A 22,884-nucleotide genomic window follows, 5' to 3' on the forward strand; every position below is an offset into this window, starting at 1 on the left:
TTTTTGGTTTTTCTCCGGTACCAGGAACTGAACTCATGACCTTGCGCTAGCCAGGCAGGTGCTTTGCCGCTGAGCTAAATCCCCAGCCCCATGCAATTCTTAATTTTAAGCCATTGACATATGGTGAGAATTCAACAGGCTTACCTGTTTTAAAAATATATTTAAAAAATTCATTTCTTTTACTTATGCATTCACTGACAGAATACTGACCAAGAAGATAAACTGAAAATTTCACATTTCAATATATAACTTGCATAAATGTGGGTTCATCATAGCCCAGGGAGACACGGGGTGCCCCAGGTCCCTGTGTGCTTGAGACCAAGAAGAAGGTGGGCCCTGTGTTCCTTAGTCTTTCCTCTACCAGGTGATCAGATCAGCTCCTATTTTAGCTGCTTTGGGGCTTCAACATAAAAATTAGTAGTATCCCCATTTCAAGGTGAATAGCTTTATTATTAATTATAATTTCATAATAACAAAATAATTTTAAGTTATTTATTATTATTTTTCATAGAAACTGACAAAATTTAAGAAAAAGTATTTTACTCATATCATTTCATCAGGTAAATAAGGATAAGAAATGATCTCTATTCCTCAGATAAAATAATAGGGAACAAGGCGATATTTTCTCTTTATGATAAATTATATTTCTAGAATAAAATTCAGGTGCCTGACTCATATTTTTAATTATCAATCTATTGCTAAGAAGACTTGAACTAACCAAACACTTACTCATACCCATTATTTCATTTTCACCTGATAGCAGCCCTGTGTGATGCTTGTTTATTTTTTTCCTGAGGTTCAGAGAAGTCACAGATCAAAATCAGTCAGTCACACATCTAGTAAGTGGGAAACTCAAGGCTAAAGCCAACACCTTTGGTGGCAACATTTTCAACTACAGGGGCGCTGTGTTAGTAATAATTATTCCATCTCATTAACCGGAAGAAATACATCCTGGACAAGAGGACATTTTCTTCTTCTTCTCTTCTCCTTCCCAATGTTAGGACCCTCAAAATGACAATAACCTGGACATCCATCCAGCTTGGAGCCCAGTGGGAACAGAGCATGAATAAAACAGGCTTTGGGAGAATGAGCCATGACAAGCGAGGTGCATGATCCCACAGTCCAATAAACCTGCCCTCTCCGCCTCCCACACTGGGTCAGAAGGTCCAATTATGGGTCTGTTCGAGTTCTTTTCATGATTGACAGCAGCCAGAGGCAAAATTACTTTGGTGTCTACTAATCTGGTCTCTAATTTTCCTTTTGCCCCCAAACACACAAAGCATCATGGCGGCCCAGGGTGACCGAGACTATGAATCCACATTTAAAACACCCTTGTTCCCTATAAGAATAGCAACTGGGTTCAGTCCTGGTCCTCCTCCAGAGAACATTACCTGCAGCTCTGTTTGGAAGAAAAACTTCTGCGGACATTGTGTACAGTCATAGATCTTGTCTTCTTGTCCATGGGCAGAGAAAATATGCTGCTGCAACTTGTTCGCTTGAACAAACACTGAAATGATAGAAGGGTGGTGCACCTGGGTTATTTTGTTTCGGAAATGCTCTCGGCTGATGACTCACACCTGCGGGGTGTGACTGACCGCCACACACCTTGGGAGACAGAACTCACAACTCACAGTTGGGTCTCTGGCTTTTGTTAAGATGCACTCTACCAAGCACCCAATTGAAACCAAACAGCTCCAAAGTAACGGTTTATGGAGGCCCTGCTCTCTATAAATCTTTTAAAATAAAGCTGAAAATTGTCAAATGCACAGCTCTGTCTGGAAAGAAATGACTCCTATTTCTCAGCAGCCCATAGGTTAAGAAATCATAGATGCCAAAACCCTGTTTATTGTATTTGCCTAAAGTTATAGCTAGCAAACAGTTCTCTATTTAAATGTGTTAATGCTAAAAATTATATCCCACAGCTACTCGGGGGCACTGTCTATAAATGTACAACAGAACGGCAGGTAAATTCTCTTTGGGTACTTTAAGATCAACTCAGCCTACACATTGAATGCAAGGGTTTCAATAATATAAACATGTTCAATTTTAATGACTACAAAACAAGGCCCTAAGACTGTGTAACAGTTTACCTGGGAGACATACTATTAATAATTAAATTGTATATGCCAGAGGCGGTGTTTGGGTTGGCAGAACTGACTTCTGATGGATGCCTGGTGCACTGTGACCTAAAAAAGTTTGCATCTACAATATTAATCTGTATAGGCAGGAAAAGGGTTTATTAAAGATGTTGGCATTTGACTCTGACTCCACTCTAATCATTAAAATTATTCTCATTGCCAGCCAACCTAAAATATTAGAATATTGTTCTTGTGAGTAATACATTTTAATCACATTTCTCATTACCTTAAAAAAATGCTCCTACTTCCTTTCCCACCTAACATGCTTTATATTAGAAGGGCTTTTCCCCCACTAATTGTTATTTCTAAATTACTTCAAGATACACTAACAGAATTTGGGTCTGTCTGTACAGAAAATGATGCCGACTGTTCATGATGAATGTATTTTTGTCTCTTTATGTACTTCAGCAAAAAATGGGGTTTTTATACAGGTTTGGAACTAATCACCATATAACTTAATACATTTTATGAGGCTTCTGGCTATAGCATGAAAGAAATGTGTTATTAGGGGTCTTAATTGGGAGGAGACCTATGGCTCTGTGCTCCTCTGTGCAGACTTATTAGGAATACAGACTCTTAACATATGTAGTACTGATTGAAAAAATAATAGTACATTAAAAAATGTGAAAGTACAAAAGAAGAATTCTAGAGGAAGGATGGGGAGTGGCTGATGGAATTCCCGGATGAAAAAACCAAATAGGCAAATATGGAAAGCAGAGGCATGGACACGCTCAGGGACCACTGGTGGGAAATGGTCAATACACGTGCCCCTTGTCTTTTGGTTTTATTACAAACCAGAAATCCATAGGCTGCACGTAGTGAGGGTAAATAATCAATCCTTGGAATTTTGCTCTGTAAACAAAGAAGTCAATTTTGAAGCACTCACGCACACTCTTACACAGCAAATATAAAGGAAACACAGCCTTGAGGGCCTGGACCACTGAGTCCAAGATACACGCAAAATAATCACTAAGGATTTTTCCAAAATAACTTCGCCATTGTTGGGGCTGAACCAGAAATATGTGTGATCATATTTCTACTCCCATGGGCTTCAAATGATCATTTCTGACTTACATATTTTCCTTCCCTGAAAACAATAATGATATATAACCTAATGAAAGTTTCCTTAAAGCGTAAATTTATATCAACTTTAAAAATTCGATTTCATAGGAAATAAATGTCTCATCTAATCTGTTCTCTACTGCAAAGAATTTTGGGAGTGTTTTAATACTATCATTTTTATTTCTTCTGGCAAGTGTTATAAAATTCTCCGAGTCTAAGTAACAGACTTGTGCTGCCAACCCGGCCGCGCTGTTAGTCGAACATCCTGTGATTAAAAAGCAGCCTTGGCCTTGATAACCTTTTAACACTGAGAGGAAAAAAAGTGAACACAACATGGATGTCGTTTCCAAATGGAAAAGTGCAAACTTGCGAGAGAATTTGAAATGCCATTCCTTCGTCCTGACAGTTAACCTTCCTGCCCATCGGAGCCTTTAAGTAGGCCGCAATCAATAATGCTAATCGGCAGAAATCAAACATCTTCTCCCCAAATTGGACTGAAGCCCTCTCTGTAAAAGGCCAGAGCAGTGGGAAGTATGCTTTGGTAGGAAAGACGTGATGGGGCCATGAAAGTCTCCAGTTTTCCTGAGATGCGCTTCCTACCTGTAAAGCAGACGGGACACTTGAAGGTGCCTCCCATCCCTTCGAAGCTGTGCTCTATCAGATGGCACTGGAGTTTGGCAGGGGAATCGAAGGTCTGGCTGCAGAGTTTGCATTCATGATTCAGTCCTTCATCTGTTAAGGAAAACGCATTAACAGAAAAGGTGAAACCCATCCTAGCTTTAATAGATTAGTGAGTTAAGTATAATTGCACACATTCAACTATTTCTATCAGCTGGTATAAATTTGTAGCAGTGTATATGGTTTCTGGTTATTTCATGTTATTTATGAGTGTATATCAATTTCTGGAACTTAAAATCCAAAGATAATCAGAAGTCAGATTTTACTGAGGTTTTAAAGTATAATTAGTGTATCAATAACAAGATATCTAGTTTAATTATCATGATCTTATAGGCTCTGTATTTTCAAAGTCCTAAAAGAAAAGACTCACAGAAAAATGGATTATTTCTTTCCTCAGTGCCTTCCTTCTGGTTTGTCCAAAAGTTTCTAGAAGTTTCTGTTCCTAACCATAAGGTTTTTAATGGTATTCCCATTGATACATCTTTCTTTTTCACTCCAAAATATTCTAGTAGTTGTGAAATATTAATGCTTACACTACCTTAGCAATACTCTGCTTTGTGCTGCTAGCCCCCCAATTCTTCCATTCATTGTTTCCATAATTTTGTAAGACAGTTTCAATTTTGTTCCCAGATCTACTCTGCCTGTCTTTTTCTAGAGCATTTTTATGAGCTCTACTTTTTTCTTTCATAGGAACAGGACAGTAGAAAAGTATTTTGATGAATTAGCAATCACTCTGCATTATAAAGAGAAACCACTATTTTTATGTTGCTTTTTCTTCATTGAAATGTTTGTATTTCAGATCCAAGGATTATCCTAACTTGCTTTAACTGCAAGAACGGAGACCAAAGAACTCTTAAGACTAACAGCCTGATAAGCGCCTCTTTAGTGCTCACTGTTTTTCAGACACTATATGCTTACAGATAAGAATCCATGTCATCTCATGGCAAATCTATGTGGAATACTATTATTAGTCCCATTTTACAGATGGCACAAATGAGGCCCAGACTGGTTGAATAAGTTTGCTCAGAGTCTGAAGTGCTAGTAATTGGGAGATCTAGAAGTTAAATGTAGTCTGGTGTCAGGGTTCAAAGTCTATGACCTTTACAGGTAGGTTATGTCACCCACTTTCTATTTTCAAAACTGCTTGTCAGGTAGAGTAAGAGGTAGAGGCTGCACTTTAACCTGGCTTGTTACCAAGTCATATTTTTTACTGTCTATTACTTGCAAGAATTTAAAATACTGCTAAGGAACATCCGTGTCAGATATCCTAGGTCTAGGGAATGTAGAACAACCACACCACGGGGATAACAAGTCTCTGAAGTTCGTTCTTTCTATTCACAGACAAGAGTCTTGTGTAAGTCCTTCACCAGCTGATATTATTGGCAGTACACAGTCTCAAGTACAAAGTGAGTTATTATTAGCTAACTAGGAGTAAAATCACCCTATTTGTATTCCTAATCTTTCTTCTCACACAAGTATGAGTCTTTAGAAGCAGAGGACTGGAATTTGTAAAAAGAGAAGCAAAGCACTAATTAAGCCCCCCAGTACTGTCTACATTTCACAAGAGATAAAAACCTACTCTGCATTTGGGTGGCAAGTAAATTCCTTGATTATAATTATGTAAGAGGGAGTTTAATTGTGCCTACCGACATGACAAGGGGTTCTACAGAAAGCTTTAGGGATTATATAAGATCAAATGTATTTTCTTCCTTTAAAAAACCTGTTCCTTTCTTTACAAACATTCCTAAAGTTATCAAAAATTTCCAAATTTTAGTCATGAGGAAATAGAAGAAATACTATTTATGGTAGGGAAGTGGATTAGCAAGTTAACTGTCAGAAATACTTGCCAGTTTAAAAGTTTCCTTTTTTCCCCAATGGTCTACACCTTTTATTTTCAAGAGCAAGAAGGTAACTAAGAGTTTTAATGTCATTTTAAGATTGTATGTTTTATTCTCACGCCGTACCTCACAGAATGCACAACTGAAATAATAATCAGTAAAATTATATTTGTTTTGCACACAAACCAAGTTATAGCCTATGAGTGTGAGCAAGTACACATTTGTTCCAGAGTTTACAAACTGTAATAGTCACGAAGTAACATATGTAGACCTGGTGGGTTTTTCCTTGGGGATAGTGATCGACTGTTATGTGTACATAAAGGGAATTATGCAAGTTAGACTGCTTTTTAATGTGACATCCTCCTTCTCTACTGTATTTTGTTTGGAAAAAGAAATAAGATATATGTGTATGCAGACAAAGAAAATGGCTCTATCAATTTTTATTTATTTCCTACCCAAAGAAGAGATGATGCATTCTAAAATGTTAAATAATCCAGATTTAGTCAAGTGATTCATGAAAAGATAACACGTAGTCATCAAGGTGTTTATAGATTATTAGCACAGGCTTCCTTGTATTCCAGCCTTTATTTGCGGGGGCACTAAGAGACACAGATGACAACGATTACATCCAGCATTTTCAGAACTATCTTTACTGCTTAAAAGTACATCATAATATTGAGAAAATATTGGAGGTTCTACCTGCCTTTTATTTGTAAGTTACACAATGAGGTCTTTCCCAATAAACTGATCTCCTAGGTATTTGATGAGAGGAAAAACTATATCTCAACTGTCACACAGCAAATGATACGATAAACCAAAGCCACCGTGCCCTGTGTAGACAGTGAACACACCAACCCGTTTCTCCCACTCTTGTTCCCTTCCCTATTTCCTTTCTTCACCCTCACACTTGCTTACTGCTGCATGGCCAAATGTAGAATAAGTGAGAAAGATGGAGGACACAAAATACATTTTTACGATTAAATAAGTCACTTTGTATTTTAAAATTGAAGGGAGAGGCATAGGTAGTAATAGAAATCTTATGAAACAGGTATAAGAAGTTCAAAGGGGTATCCTTATTCAGAGTCTGTTTACCTCTGCTCCCATGAATTCTATATTTATCTCGTGTGGCTAACAGCAGCATCTCAACTTTCAAAAAAATTCTAAGACCTGCAGAATGAGGGATCTGGCTGAGTTAAACTCCATTTCCTTTCAAAGCTGATGCTCCTTTCAAAGGATGATGATCGTGAGGTAAGACGGTCAACACTTCCAATTTCAAGGGAACCCAAGGCTTGGGCTTAGGATGTTGCCTAGAAGTCATAACTTGAACCTTGTCTCCTGGTTTCTTCCTAAAGGTGCCAAAAAGCTTAAAAATTCAATCAAAATAACTATTTCTGCTCTCCGGAAAGGTAGCAACTGACAGTAATTGGATAATACAGTCTGCCTCATTTATTAAAAAGAGATTCAAAGTCAATTGATTTAATAACCATTACAATATTCCATTAAGGATATAATAAGCTAGTGCCATCCTATTTTTTTATGAAGAGTTACAGACGGGATATTTGGATGAAACTTCTAGATTTTTCTGTCTCCCTTTGCTTATCTATATTCTGAACTTTCTAAATTGTGTTCAGTTTGCCTTTTTAGGTTACACTGAATTAACACATACACAAAGAGATAGAGAGACGGGGAGGGGGAGTGAGCGAGGGAGAGGGAGAGAGGGAGAACCTATTATTTTTATAGTCGACTAATAAAGATGGATGAAGACACTCAAATTTTGATATCCAAAAAGCTACACAGGAAGTCAGGAAGTGAGCAATATTCTGGAATACAGATAAACTCTAGTTTTTCACATTAAAGCATTGTAGCCAAATACATGTGGAGACAAGAGTTAGCACAGGGAAAAGGTGAGAAAAAACCAGAATGCAAAGTAGCCAGTTGAACGAGAAGACAATGGAGCTGTCATTACAAGCGTGTATCTTTCTGCAACACACACAATTCTCTCCCCCTTGTACAATGGCCAGTGGGCATGTATTTAGCCTAGTGTTGGGGGTCCAATGGCAGAGGGGAGTCCTCACCATCAAGAACATGATGGAAACCAGCGACTTCCTGTCCTCCTCACCCGCTGAGGTATGACCATGGATGGTTTGAGCATAACTGAGAAATAATTTCACTTGTACAAAAACTTCAGCTCAAATAATTATTTCCATTTGTTAATCTTCCTTTAAGTGTGAACATAAATGTAAACAGGAATCAAGTCTACATACAAGAGACTGAGATTCAAGTAAATATTTATTCTAGTATTAAATGTTTCAAAGGAGAGAGTCTGCAAACATAATTGAGGTACAGCCTCACTGCCTTGGTAGGGAACGTGACAATCCTTGACAAAACCTGTGGTCTAAGGAAACAACCTGCTGCTCCAATGCCAGTGCAAAGGTGCGTTGTCGTTTCTCTTTCTAATGTCCACAACTGGACGTAAGGAACTGTTAATCAGCCCGTTTGGTAGCCAGAGCAACAGCTACCATTTGGATGCTCAAACACAGTTCAAGCCATGAGCACCAAAGTGCGCCTGTGGATTTAACACAAGACACTGACATTTCAATACAAGCTTTGAACAAGAGAAACCCTTTCAGCAGCCTCCAGATTGTGTCCCATGCTTATACTCCTTTTTCTTCAATAAGAACAGAAATCTAGAGCAGCTACAGGCAAATATTCAGTGGTAGACTTACACGTGGCTGTTATCTCAGGAATCACTGGGGGCCCCTTATACCGCCTGATCAACACTACAGCCATTACTGAGGACCAGTTTGTAACAGTTTACAAGTAGAGCTCCTTCTCTCATTTCCTCTTGAGACTGGCCAGAAGGGTCCTCCAGCCTCTTCCCCGGCATAAATCTATAGGCTAAGGTCCACGCACATAAACCCTCCTGGTCCATCTCCATGTGGCAGGGGCCATACTTAAAAGCTCTGATCTGAGTGGGAGTCAACTCTGCCCTCTGAATCCAAACAGAGGAATCAAATGCCCTGCAGTTGTAATTTTTCCAGTTCGGATGTATGTAGCACTACAGCCTTACATATAGATATATTTTTAAATCCAAGAAAACTATGCCCTGAACCAATTCCCAACCCCCCATGCTTTACTTTGCTTCTCCTCTTCCCTGAGTTAATTTCCAAGCACACATTTATAAGCCAGGGGTCTGAGGAGTAACAAAGCAAAACCATATACGACAAAACTCAGCCCTCGGCTACGTTGGCTCACTACACTTTCTACCAAGGGTAGAAAAATAGACAGACTGCGCTGTAATTTGCCATGCACACAGCCAGCCCATTCTTTCTAGGTCTGCAGCACTCCGGCCACTGTAATTTGTTGTGTTATATACGGCACATATTTCACAACTGTAACACAAACACACGGAGGTGCTAATTTGGCAGTGGAGAATGTGACTTAGGTTTCAAAGTCTGCCAGTAGATTAGTCATTAAGCCCCCAAAGTAAAGCAGAATCAGAGTGCTGAATATTTTGTAAACCTTTATTTTCTACACCAGGTAAAAAGTTCTTCCCTTATTTTCTGGAACCATTTAGGGTGAAAATGCATGTGGCCTGAAGACGGGTACTGGCACTTTCTTGGAATTTTCTCCTTAGCAATATGGGAATGTCTGCCACTGTCGGGATTGCTACGCCATCTGAGAAAGAAGCATTAGACATAAGCATGAGATGCTCAGAACAAGAAAGAAAGAACGGTGGTACTGTGAGCAAAGGAGCACCAGTAATCTGGATTTTGACCCTCCATGCACAAAGCACCTAACTTATAGGCATCTCAAACAAACAAACAAACAGCCAAATGATATGCATGCATCCTGTGTGCCTAAGCCAGAAGTAAACTTCAAGGAGATCTACAAGGTATAAATCTACATTTAGCTCGACTATTAATTTCTTTTTTAGGCCAGTGACCCAAAGACTGCAATGCTCTTGGATTTTATAAGGAAAATCACTGATATTGACAGTAATTTCCTGTCTTGAACTTCTCATTATCAGCAGGGCTAAAACAGGAAATGATTCAACTGGGGTAGGCTGCATGGTACCCAGCAGATTTTAAAGAGCCCAGGGGCTGCCTGGAGCCCCATAAACATCAGCAGCTTGGAAACTAGCAGGAGGTCCAGGTGGGTAGGATGGGAGAGGCAGGCAGTGGGATTTGAGATGCTCTGAGATGCAATATCGTCCAATGCCTTGGCTATTATTATCAGTTATTAGAAATAACTATTAGAGTACTCTCACGGTGGAGAAAACATTGGAATGTTGTTCAAACAGTAAACAATAAAACCAACAACCCACGAAGAGGTGGCTTTTCTCCAACGGTGGGGACCCAGCAGCGTTCTTCCTTGGCACGGGTGGAGAACAGGAATAAACACACAGACGAAGATGCCGTTCAGATCTGACCAGTACCCTCGCATTCTTATTCTTTCTTCTCCTTGGGAGCACAGGGCCAGGGATATAGCCCAGGGCCAGGCATATAGCTCAGTAGCACAACTCTTGCCTGGCAAGCTCAAGGTCCTGAGTTTGATTCCTGGTACCCCCCCACCAAAAAAAGGAATAGCAACATGGGCCTTGAAATTGAACTCTTGGTGAAAACTACAGTCCTAGCAAGCAGCTTTAAAGATATATATATATATTTTTTACCTCAAATGCTGTAATTAGCAAAAAAGTTAATGGAAGGCTGTTGATAAAAGCATATTGAGTACCCTTCCATCTAAGGAAAGACACACACTCAACTAAGAAAAAAAGCAAGTTTTTCTTAACTAAGAAAAGAAGAAATACTTAACTAAGAAAAGAAGAAATATTTTTCTCAGGAATAAATATATTAGTGCTGAGAAAGGCAAGAGTGGGAATAAGGATTGAGGCCAACTAAATCAGAAATACAACCTCCAGAAAATAGGTTTTTGCTCTTAAGAATTTCAGCTTTTTGTAGAAAGCATCAACGTCAGCCTATGCCATTGTGCTCCACCAAAAGGGATCCAGTCTCCAGGAGCAGTTTCTCTCCTTGTTCATGCTCACTGGGGGACAGGAAAAGAAACCTCCATTTTTGCAAAAAGTTTGTCACCACCTTCCCATTAGTACTGACCTGTTCTGTGTCTTAAAGTCTGTGAGCACACAAAGGCAAGATGAAGCACTGAGCTGCATTTTGCATAATGGATTCAATGTGAAGGATGATTGGAAATAGCATCTTCCCAGTTCAGGACTGCACCAAATGTCTACCACACCTATTTAAAAGAGGTTCATGGGGACTGGGGATTTAGCTCAGTGGCACAGCGCCTGCCTGGCAAGTGCAAGGTAGTGAGTTCCATTCCCGGTACCAGAAAAAAAACAAAGAACCAAAAAAAAAAAGACAGGTGGGTGGCAGCATAGGACATCTTTGTACTAAGACAGCATCAAGGTCTAATCTAAGGTTAGTTCTTGCTATCCAAGTTTCAGGAGGGCAAGAAAAGTTTATGTGTTTTGTTGAGTGACACAGGCCAGGTACCTGCAACAGGGCATAGAGCTCATAGCTGGGATTCAATAAGTACTTATTGGCTTCATGAGAAATACATAGTTAGCTAGTCCTACATTTGATTTCATTAGAAGAAAATGCCTAGACTGACATTAAAACAATATTTATTGTTTGCCATTTGAGTGTCAAAAGTTTGTTTCACTCCTTGTATGTTACATCCTATGCATGCAACATAAATTTGGCCAAACTCACCTTACATTGCTTGGCTGAATTACTTACTGAAGGCAGACCAAACTGCTCTGGAAAACACAGCATCAACCAAATAACTGTCTAATTATTAAGCTTGTCTCAAGCAACCACTGAGTCAAAATTTATCCCTTCTTTCAAGAGGAGAAAAGTTATTATTCATTTTCTGTCTCAAATACAAAAAAGGCATTGTACAAAAGAAAGAATAATTGGCTTTTATTTGTCCCAAGTCATAGAGACATTTCTCCATCATACACCCATGACCCATAATTTTACTAAATTATCTGTATTTTCATAAGGTTCTAGTCATTTAATCAATTAATACAGTGAGATGTATGCATTTATTATACTCTGCTTAAAATTGCTCTTATTTGATATCAAGTACTTACTACTGGAGGAAGTAGAAGTATATTTACCTTCAAGTACTGTACAAAAAGAAAAAAAAAACACACAAATTGGTAAAATCGAAAGCGGATAGTTCATGCAGCATAAACTAAATGTAACCTGCCTGAAAGTTAAATCTATTGGGAAAACATCTCTGAGTACTGAGATGGTGCAATAGTCAATATTAATTCTACACAGTGGTGGGCCAGCAACACGCGCCGTATCCTGGACCCAGCACTCATCAGGCATGTTTTCCTGTTGCTGTGCTGAGTTTATGGCAAGGGTCAGGGCCTTTTCTTTTCTTTTTTAATCTTCTGCTTGGCATACGGCCACTAGTTATCTGAAGGAGAAAGTCTCCGAGCGCTGAAAGCTGTTTATCCTTGCTAGAAAGCATAGACTGCTACTGCCAATGATTTAACAAGAAATACAAATGAAACCAGCAAAAGAAACAGTGTACAGTTCAACACCGTCTGCAAATGCTACGGGCCTTGCTGCGTATAGGGTTTAAGGTGAAATTTAGATGGGTATTTTCAAAGCTGATTATCTGTCTCAGAAACTATACAATTGACTACTTTTCACAGAGATGCCATCTTTTCTCCTAAAGTGTGGTGTTTAGAATCTTAATTCATTGAAAAGCAAAAATCATTTCTGAAATGGCACATGGGGGTGCAGGACACGCATCACTCTGATTCCCAAGGGACTTCGTCATGTTCCTTTTCACCTTGTAGTAATACTGAGAAAACCTCTTAAGCAGCAATCCAAAAATCACCATATTGCACACATTATTTGCAAATGAGTCATATTTTTATTGTTCTTTGTGGTGACCTTAGCAACTTGGCCTTGAAGAATAAAAAAAAAAAAAAAAGATGTAATGCCACCATAAATGCAATAAGATTTCTAAAAACAGTTTATTGGAAAATGTGCTGTGAAACTTGAATTCTTCTAATCAAACGATGCCACCCCTTAGAGAAATTTTCCTCTGCATTATTAAAGTGATATACTGCAGTACTAGTTAGAGCTCCATAACCTTTAAATTGCCTGATTGTAATTAAGGCCACTAGTTTTATTTAGAAAGGTTCAAGGAGGCTCAATTTAAGTTGGCTTAACTAGTGTGAATTTAATGTCATGCTGCCAGAAGGCGGAGGGGCACTCTGGCCTAGCTGCTCCATGGCACATGCAGCTGTGGGGTCATGTAGTCTAAATTAAGCCCAGATTTAAAGAAACTACAGCCATCAAGAGCAGCTGGATATGCACAAGTGTGCATCCCAACGACAGCATCTGAACATCATTCCTTCATCCTTTCATTCAATGGACCGGTCATTTTCCAGTTGGGGAGTTTCAATATATACGATTATCTACTGTGTGGGTAGGGGCCTTACAGCTATTTTTAAGGGCCTAATAATCAATTTTATGAAAAGATGGGCTTCAGGTAATGTCCAACCTGTTTTAATTATTTAAAGTGAAATGTGCACATACCAGAGCTGTAAAGGCACAAATGTTACTACAAAGAAATGCCAAGAGAGAAAACTTACAGTTAGAAATATGGGGAGAAAAAGAAGGTTATTTATTCCAATAGTCCCCTGGATGGAATGCAGAGCACAATACATAAAGCTCACCAAAGGGCAGCAAGTCAAGGACTGAAACTAACAACAAAAAGCGAGAGCAAATGAAGCTACTTGCAGCACAGACTAGAAGCAGCAAAAGGTAGCAGCAGAGAGAAAACACTTAGAGATTTGACCCACGTTCAAATTTTTACTGGATGTGATCTCAAAAACATTCATCTCTGGGTGGAATGCTGGCAATTTTCTGTAGCTCCAACAGCAATAATGATAAATGAATTTCTTTACAGCCAAGTGGCTCAAGCAGCCAACGACTTTACCACTATATAATTAATAACAATAAGCAATTAAAGAGAACAGCAGGTTACAACTACAAGGTGTCAAAATATATTAGCGAAGGAAAATACTGCAACAAGACATTTAGAAGAAAAGTGGGTGTACAGCATGTGGATCCACGTGCAGTATCTTCTTTCAAGCTATATTTTGGATAAGGGTTTTATGTGCAAAGAGAAATAGATGATGACATAAAACTACTCTAAGGTGATTAGCATCCCTCCAAAAACAAATAACATTTCTTCCAGCGTTCAGAGAAATGGGAAATGTGATATGGAAAATGCAATTGTGAAGGCGCAGGAGACTTGGCTGACCATTATGTGGCATTACCCATTTGCTAAGAAATATTCTAATAAAGACTTCGCGAACCATATTTATTGGCTCAAGTATTTTCAAAGATCCCAGAACATTTTGCAGGTTCATTTCATTTTCCATGTAAAATGTTGGAGAAGCAATAAACTAGCAAAGTGTAAGAGGAAAATCTCTTTGGTTAAATGTGGGGGCTTTCCATAACAGTGAAAAATGGGTTGGGGCACATTCTAACTATGGGCTGGTGGAAAGATGAGAAAACTGAAGACCAGGGATATGAAGTAATATGGCCAAGAGGCTATCACCAGTGTGGGAATTCAGGCTTCCTGAATCCAACACTACTTTGGCCCACCAAACCCTTACCTAAAAACAGTCCTTTTCTATTCCTTAAATAGAACAGTTTAAGTTGTCAATTAAACAAAAGTAATTATTTTCTAGATGTTTTATCGATGTGCAAGGAGTTCTTTATATTTTTATGCCATCTGGCCAATCCAGCAAGACTTAAATATTTCTAATCCACTTTTCACACTCTATCATAGCAACTACTATTAAAGTCTCTGTCCCCAAATGAATGATTTCTTCCTCCTTCAGGAAAGCAAAATGTTAGCTAATATGTGGCACCTATTGGAAAATTCTGGCAATGGAACGTAAATTTCCTCCTATCTCCACATTCTCCAGAAGAGCTAAGAATAATCTCATGTATAGATAATTTGGTGTGAGCTGTGAATCAAAAAAACATTCCTGATTATATGATCTGTGATATCGTGATAGAGCACTGATGTTTTCTCTCCCTAACAATAACCCAAGGATTTAGTTATACTGCCACCTGAAACTCTGCAGAGCCTGGGCTGGAGTGCTCTTTTATGGAATTAAATTCTGCAGAAACAAAGACTGATCTCATTCTATTCTGCCTATAACTAACTATACTTCTTTAAGTTCTTGACACATTCCCTGTTAAGGTTCTAAATTGAGTATTTAGGAAAACACTGAAACTGCATGCATTTTCCAAAGTGTGTAGCTTAGTGAGGAGGTAACCCCATAGTTTGTATGAAAACAGGTCACTCAACACGTTCCTAACTTGCTTTTCTCTCTTGGGCATAACTCTGGATACACCAGCACATCTAGACTGTATATGCTGAAGCCAAGATGTTCCTGGCATACCAATGAGTCATACTGATTTCTATTTCTTTCTGCCTTTTTTTTTGTCAGTCAAGAGCAATGTGAGAGAGTGGGTACCCGGTGGGGCGGGGAGAGGAAAGGAGGGAAGGGAAGGAAGAAAGGTAGAAGAACGGCCAACAGACTTACAAGAGAAAGATTTGTCTCACTTTTACTGAGTTTTGAAGTGTAGTGGAAAAGTTAATGTCTATGTGTTTTATTAGGTCAAAACCAAAGCTAAAAACTATGAAACAGTTAAGAAGTTTATCTGTTAAATGAAGAATGAGACATAATAATTAAGGATAGCTCTTTCTCAGATAGTAATTCCTTCTATTACCTTCTACAGAGCTATTAAATATTTCTAAGACTATAATGCCAAATTATAAAGATGCTTTGGGCACAATAAATATTTCATCCTCTATCTTTATGACAATTTTTCTAAAACCTGAACCAGCTCATTCAGTTTTAAAAATTTAAACATTGTATACTGTGTCAATATAATGAAGGAGAATAATGAATCTCCTCACACAGAAGGAAATCTATTGAGATAATGTCACTGAAATATCTATCTATGGTCTTAAACATTTCATATATTCAAAGGCTCTGCTTCACCTGCATGGTATGTGCTGCAATCAGTAAGGAATTCCATTGCTGTCTTTAAGAATCTAGAGTGAAGTCTGACACACACACAACCATATAGTTGATGCTTGCTGAAACAGATCATGTTTAATTCACTTATCAGTTTCAGAACAACCCAGGAGTCCAGCATGAAAAGATGGCTATAGTGTCTTGGTCTCTGACTTTTTGTTTGCTGCTGAAAAGTGGTAGCAATATTTGGTTTCTTAAAGACAGAGATTAGCACGAGAATTTTTATATTGGACAATCTGGAGATAAGCAAATACTTTATGTAACTTTGTAGCATAGTATTTGTTGGACAAAGCAGGTAAACTGTGATCTGATTTGAACCAACAGCAAACATTCTCTTGTCTCTGAATATTGGAGGAAATTTTGTCTTAAAATGGTAACAGAAGGGAGATTCCTAATCTAAGTACTCACTATGGTCTTAGCTCACCTGATTAGGTCTAAATATGATCTCATCTACTACAAAAGATCAAGCTTTGTGCTCAGGCCAATGCAATTGCTCAGCACAAGTAGCTGAAGGAATTGTCTACACAAACCAAACTCAGGCTCCTCCTCTTCCTCCCATAAGGGACTCTTATCACTGCTCACTTATTACAAGGGTACATTTTCCTCCTATTATCTCTGCCTGAGAGTGATATATATTATAATCTTTAGAAAGTATATGGGGAGATCTGTACACATCAGTTCTCAGTGAATCTGCTCAATAACGTGAATTGATCCAAGTAACCAAAATCCTCGTAAGAACTATGCATGTGCTCAGTAACACATGAGTAATTACTGGTAGAGCTGGGCTCAAATCTGCTTTCAAGATCCAGATTAAGGGAATGGAAAATAATTAAATTTCCATTTAGAGCCATGTTTTCACTTCAGTCATCTGCAATATTTAATTTATTACATCCCTCAGCTTAGAAAGGCAGGAGATCATCTAGCCACTTACAATGATAATGTAGGTTTAGTTTAGCCAATGAATAACAATAGGGTGAAAGATCAAAAAATATATTTTCAGCTTGGGCCTTTCTGATTATCTTAATGATTTATTTTAATGCCCTTTTAAAGTTTGATTAAGGCCAAAAATATGACATTATTTTTGTTGCTGCTACTTTTGAATGCATCACAATTTAGTCCAAAATTTGGCATTCAAGAATATGAGTATGTCATGAAGAAAAACATATTTCAATTTTGCTGTTATGCATAAGAAAATTGATATGATTCATTTTATTAACAATCTTTCTAGAAACCAAAAAAGGAATTATTTTCAAACTGTGTGAAAAAATACAAAATCATTTGTTGTCCAACAAATGGTACGAGTTATGAAGCTGTTTTCTCTTCTGAGTGTGGAGAGTTTCACATAGACTAAGTATAACTTACTGAGTTGACTTAGAAAATACCAACAAAACCATACACTGTACTGCTCAAATGACTGGAGTTAACAAAAACAAACAAACCCTCTCTAGTCCCCGGAAATGTAAATACAAAGTTAGATTTCCCTGTACTACATTTGATTGCATTAATTGATGTTTTAAAAAAATTGGTTGAAAATAAAGCCCAGCAGTAGCATTTTTCTTTCCTAAATCACAATAGCAGCACATTACAAACATTACCAAAAGGTCCCCTGGTACGACTGTAAAGTTCCACTCTGGCAGTAAAAATGCATCTACTGTGTGTTCTCCATTTTCATCTCCACCCTCCCAAATATATAAGAAAGCAGGTCACAAATGCAATTAAGCTTGCTTGTGCATTGCTTACATATTAATTTCTGATGAACATTCAGAAATTAAACAGTCAACCACTACATCTTTTTTTTACAATATGAAAAAAATCCCACCAACCTACGACTTGAGTTCTCATAGCAATTGGACAATTATTACTGGGTCCAGTTTTGTGATCTGTCATTTTTTTCTTCTGTCACACAGTTGCTTCCACAGTGGGAGGGACAATCCTGCTGGTATACATGGTATATACACTAGCAAACACGAGCCTTTACCGTAGGCTTACAGTGACTTTCCCTGGAGTGGGTAGAAGACGGTATTTATAAAACTACATTGAGGCTTTATCCCCAAAGTTTTTCTTCCCCTGCAACATGGGGGAATAGTTTTAAGACTTGAAAGTCACTAACAAGCTTGCACTAGTTACTTAATCTTGCTTTAACTGGGTCATTTATTAAGAGGAAGTATCAACTACCTCTGTTATAGGGCTATAGAAGTGAGATTCAATACACGTACCAAATACCCATAATGAGTATAAACATGGTGGAAACGAACTAGAAAAACAGCGATAACAATAATAATAAACAAGGAAAGGTGATCTAAAGAAGGGGGGGAAGTGAATGGGGAGGGTTATATACACATATGCACTCCCTAAGATGAATGTAAATTTCACGTATCGCAAACATACAATGAATTTTAAAATGAAAATGAAATTTAAAAATACATATCAAATATCTAGCAGGATGCAAGATGCCTGGCCCACAGTGACAATTCAGTCAATGTCAGTTATTGTTGACATGGAAGCATGATACATGTTTGCTCCATTTGTTGAGATATTATATCAATCGTTTTTAATCTTTGGAATTCCTTTATTGATTTTTGTTACTGTACATTTTTCCTTCTCCCCTCTGTATAGGGAAGAGAAGGTGGAAGAAGGAAGTCGGGGGCCATGGGCCAGAGAGCAGCCCTGGTTGTAGGGCGTTTAGACAGAAGGAAGAGAGGAGTGGGCAGAGATTTGCAGAAGGCATTTTTCCCACTGGCTCCGTTCTGTCCAGGACCATGGAGCCTGCCCAGTGGAATGCAGTCAGTGGGACATCAGAGTCCAAAGGGCCTTAGAAATGGGGGGATGCTCCTCTTGGCCCCTGGCTCCTAGAATTGAGTTGCCCTGGTCAGGCTTCTACCCTGTGGGCAAAACCAGCAGAGACCTTTCGTTGGTTTTTAAACTTAACCCAGACACTTGAGGACATCTCAGCATATGGTCATGATAGGCTTTAAAATAATACCCAGAATATGTTAATATTGTTAAATTATTCTCTTTAGAAAATTCCTTCCTCTCCAGGGACTGGCACAGCAACAATGGCTACCTTCTCCCTTCCTCTTCCTCCTCCTCTTCCTCCCTTCTGTATGTGCACATGGACATGCGTGGATGATACCCCAGGGTGAGCATGGAGGGGGCGATGATGTTCAGCTAATCCATCAGTATATTTGTTCAGATGACACAGAAAATGAGTTCAGAAATGAGGACGAGCACCACAGCTTAAATGGCAAAGAACTGCCACAACATTTGCTGTTCCTCAGGCCCTAGTCCCCAACCAACTCTCTCCCTCTCTCCCTCAGAATTAATTTCGCCTCTGAATTCCTACTCCACTTTTTAGGATTTGTAGGCCTGTATCATACGCTCCCCATGGCGTAAATCCAGATCTGATTTCTCCTTACAAGGTGTGTGTCTTCTTGGTCATCCTCTTCATCTTGATCACTCACCAGGCTTATTCTTAAGATAACTGTAGTTTAATTTTTTGGCCAATGCATGCAGGGAACAAAAGACACAGAATATAGAGAGAAAGGGAGAGAGAGGGGAGAAGGGAGCCAGCGGGAAAAATGCCTTCTGCAAATCTCTGCCCTCTCCTCTCTTCCTTCTGTCTAAACGCCCTGTCTAAGCCACTGTGTTGTAAGGGATCAGCAGTCCATGCTGGGCTTGGGGAGGAATTTTTGGTTGATTCTTTGTAACCCTAAACAACTCAACATGCAGCCAAAGAGATCTTCCCCAACTCCTACTGCTTCTCTCCCCACGGCAACATGCCTCTTGCCCTGCTTTTTGAATTTCCCCAGGCCAAAAGTGAAAAAAATAAAAGCAACAATATGTTTAGTTCTGCCATATACTTATTTCTATCTAAAATTAACAATAATTTCCCTTTTCTTGGCAGGATCTACTTACTGCCTACTAGTGCTCTTGGACAGCTACATTTTCCCTCAACAGGCAGAAAAGCAGTGGCTGGGTCCTTCCCCGCGCAGTCTCCATTTACTTCCCGCCATTTCTAAGGCACTGACCTCAACACAGCCATGCAAATTTCCCTTTGTCTTACACTTTAAGGTCTCCAGGAGAGAGACTGGGATAAAACAACGGGCTTAATAAGTAGGTGAATGCTACATCTACACCGCACTGCTCCCACCAATCTGTGGCCAATCAGAATGCCCTTCTTTAGAATGCCACCTCATGGTGACCTCTAGAAATCAGAAGACACTGGAAGGCACGGAATTTAAATGGCAAAATTCCAAGGATTAAATTGAGTTTAAATACTCAAGTAACAGTTGCTAGGGGGAAAATGCATTTTAAAAATTCAGTATGAAATATCTGTAACATACCAGTCTCCCAAGACCTTCACCCCCTAAACCAGCTGCTATAGTATCTGACCCACTGTTCTCAGTAAAACTGACACCTGGTCAGTCCATGCACAACGCATAGACAAGGAAAAGTGCCCAGCACCCTGCGTGCCATGTGCTACTTCCCTCTTCTCAGGGGCCAGAGTGCCTCTTTATTAGCCTCTGCAACTCCTGCCTTCCCAGGTGCAGCTCGGGTCTTCTCATTAGCAGTGGGCTCCCTGCCTTTAAGAAGAGCGCAGATGTCAGGCAAGCCTGACCCAATATCGGGCTGATCAGCTGCTGTTTACTTTCCTAAGCCTGAGGTTTAGTGCATCTTGAGAGGAGGCGGCGATGGGATTCTTCTCCGGCCCTCCTCCTCCTCCTGAAGTAATGGAATGCACGACAGGCTCACAAATGTCCGGAGCCTACAGCCAGCCACAAATCGGCGTTAGAGAGGGCTGCTGTTTTCCACAGGAAGCTTCCCTAAAGGACAAAAGGTCCAGACTGCTTCTCTGGAAACGAGATCTGCAGGAGCTTCGGTCCCCTGAAACAACCCAGCATGCCTGGGCACATCCAGCCTGGGGCGAATGGCCCACTCTCCTGTCCTCTTCCGAAAACATGCTTTGTATGGAATTAAATAAATAACTGTATGCGTACATATATGCATACATACATACAAATACGAAATGCATCTCTTTAAGAATCTGAAGAAATCATCTCAGCTCATGGATGTCATTAGGGGCCTGTGACAAAGAAGCCTGTGGGTCTTCTCTTTACCTTTGATCTGCATCATGAAATGTTAATGTCCATCCCAGCGGAACCCCTTCTAGAAGCACACCCTCTCCGCCAGGCTTACCCCTGCCCACTGCGGCTTCCACCCAGCCTCCATTTCCATTTAAGTGCTGACTTCGAGCTCATGCCCAGAAGCACTGACATTTTTAAACAGGGCTGGCTAAACGGCTAAATAAAATTTATTGATGATAAAGAGCACAGCCGAGATTAAACTGTGGCCATTTAATAATAAACACACTTCTATCCGGTGCAGGGTGACATTCTGCACACCCTGAGCGCATGGAACTTCACTCCTGGCGTTTTGTCTGTGGTAGGTAACGTGAGGTGGGGGGAGTGTCTGTAGAATCTGTAATTCTGTGTTGATTAGGTAAGAAACAACCACCAGCACATATTTTGATATCTCTATTAACAGCCTGTTCATGTTTAACTGCAAAACTTGGTTGCACTTCTTTCACCATCTTTGCCCAAGACAGACCAGTAAACACAATTCCTCTCTCTATAATTAGCCTTTTCTCTGAGGGCCCTGAAGTAAGTCTGCATGCCGTAGATTTAATATCCAGTGCTATATCCATATGTGCTGCCCTTGCCTGGTCCCAGAGCATATAAACTCCCCTATTAGCAGCCTTGACTGCTTAATTATGCAGATTTTTTTTGTACCCGCCTGCCTGTAAAATTACTGTGTCTAACCTTTTTTTTTTCCCTCTTTGCACCATGCTGGCCATTCTAATGAAATCGGCGTAGGGGAAAGGGCCTGATTTGCAGTTATGGAGGCTGGATCGTACTGGCAATCTGTCCTTAGTGGGAGTTACAAAAGAAGTCAAATGCCTTCATCTGGTTCTACCCTATCATCCCCAAGGTGATTGAGTTCACTTCCCGATGCTTCCCAAGTTTTCCTCAGGCTGTCCAATCAGCAGGTCCACCAGGGAGCCCAGCCTAGCTTGCAACAGTCTCTGTATCTAGTTACAGCCCCACCAGGGACAGTCAACCATCCACCCCCAAGCCTTCAGATGAAAACCTTTTCTAACAAGGCCGCCCAGCGCCAATGAAATAACACACATCTGCATATCCACTGGGTCCCATGTTTCTTGTGCTCATGGATTATGTATCTTGCAGCCTCTAATAAAGAAATGCAGTTCTTTGTTTAATGTTTATCTTGTGCTTGTTAAGCAAATGCTAATGTTGTATCAGAATGCTTTAGTGCTATTTGGGTTTTTGGTGATTTACTACAAGACAATCTGCTGTGAAGTAAATTTAGAGAGGGAGAAAAGGGGAAAAATCATTCTGGTTGAAAGGCGGAAAAAGAGAAAGGTTTGACAGAAAAATCCAGGAAAAGGGAAGGAGAGCATGTGGAGAGGAGGAGGAAGTGAGAACACACCGGAGAGGTGGTAAAAGCCAGAGACAGACGGGCGGACCAGGGACAGACAGCTGGCAGACACACATGCAGACACATGCACAAACACACGGGCTTTGGGGTGCAGGGGAGGGAAGGGCCTTATAGAAATCCCCCATCCCCAGGCTGACATATCCACTTTATCACTGGCCAGTTTGAGTCTCAGAGCTAGAGAATAAACCCAGCACAATTTCCAAAAGGGATGAGATGATCACTTCCCCTTCAGTGATAAGGTAAACAGTGTCCTGAAGGGTAAACAAAAATAAAAAAGCTTTTTTTTTTGTTGTCTGCCTTTGTGCCCTGATGGGGAGCACTGCGCACTGTTATTCACAGACCACGGGGAAGCCCTAAATTTAATTGTTCATGCCTAGCTCTGCTAGGACTAGGCAAAAAGCGTCGGAACCTCTCTCCTCCCCATTTCAGGGAGAGGTGGGGGCTGGGGAAAAGAAAAGAGGGTGGCAGCTTGAAAGCTGATGAATGAATGCCCTTTATTTATCCTTTGGCAAGAAGGGCTAGGGATCTCCACAGTGCA

The 22,884-nt window shown here is 39.8% G+C and overlaps 1 protein-coding gene across 1 annotated transcript in view; it reads right to left on the reverse strand.

The window, feature by feature from the left end:
• The window catches only part of Znf521 (zinc finger protein 521), a 270,519-nt gene that overhangs the window by 25,209 nt on the left and 222,426 nt on the right, over nt 1-22,884 (reverse strand). Inside the window, exons 5-6 of the mRNA XM_005372725.2 lie at nt 3,801-3,932; nt 1,392-1,507 (exon numbers count right to left, since the gene is read on the reverse strand). Of these exons, the coding sequence (XP_005372782.1) occupies nt 1,392-1,507; nt 3,801-3,932 (248 nt within the window). The remainder of the gene's footprint in view (nt 1-1,391; nt 1,508-3,800; nt 3,933-22,884) is intronic.

This window comes from Chinchilla lanigera, unplaced genomic scaffold (genome assembly GCF_000276665.1).
Source record: "Chinchilla lanigera isolate Chin_1 unplaced genomic scaffold, ChiLan1.0 scaffold00001, whole genome shotgun sequence".
Lineage (NCBI taxonomy): Eukaryota > Metazoa > Chordata > Mammalia > Rodentia > Chinchillidae > Chinchilla > Chinchilla lanigera.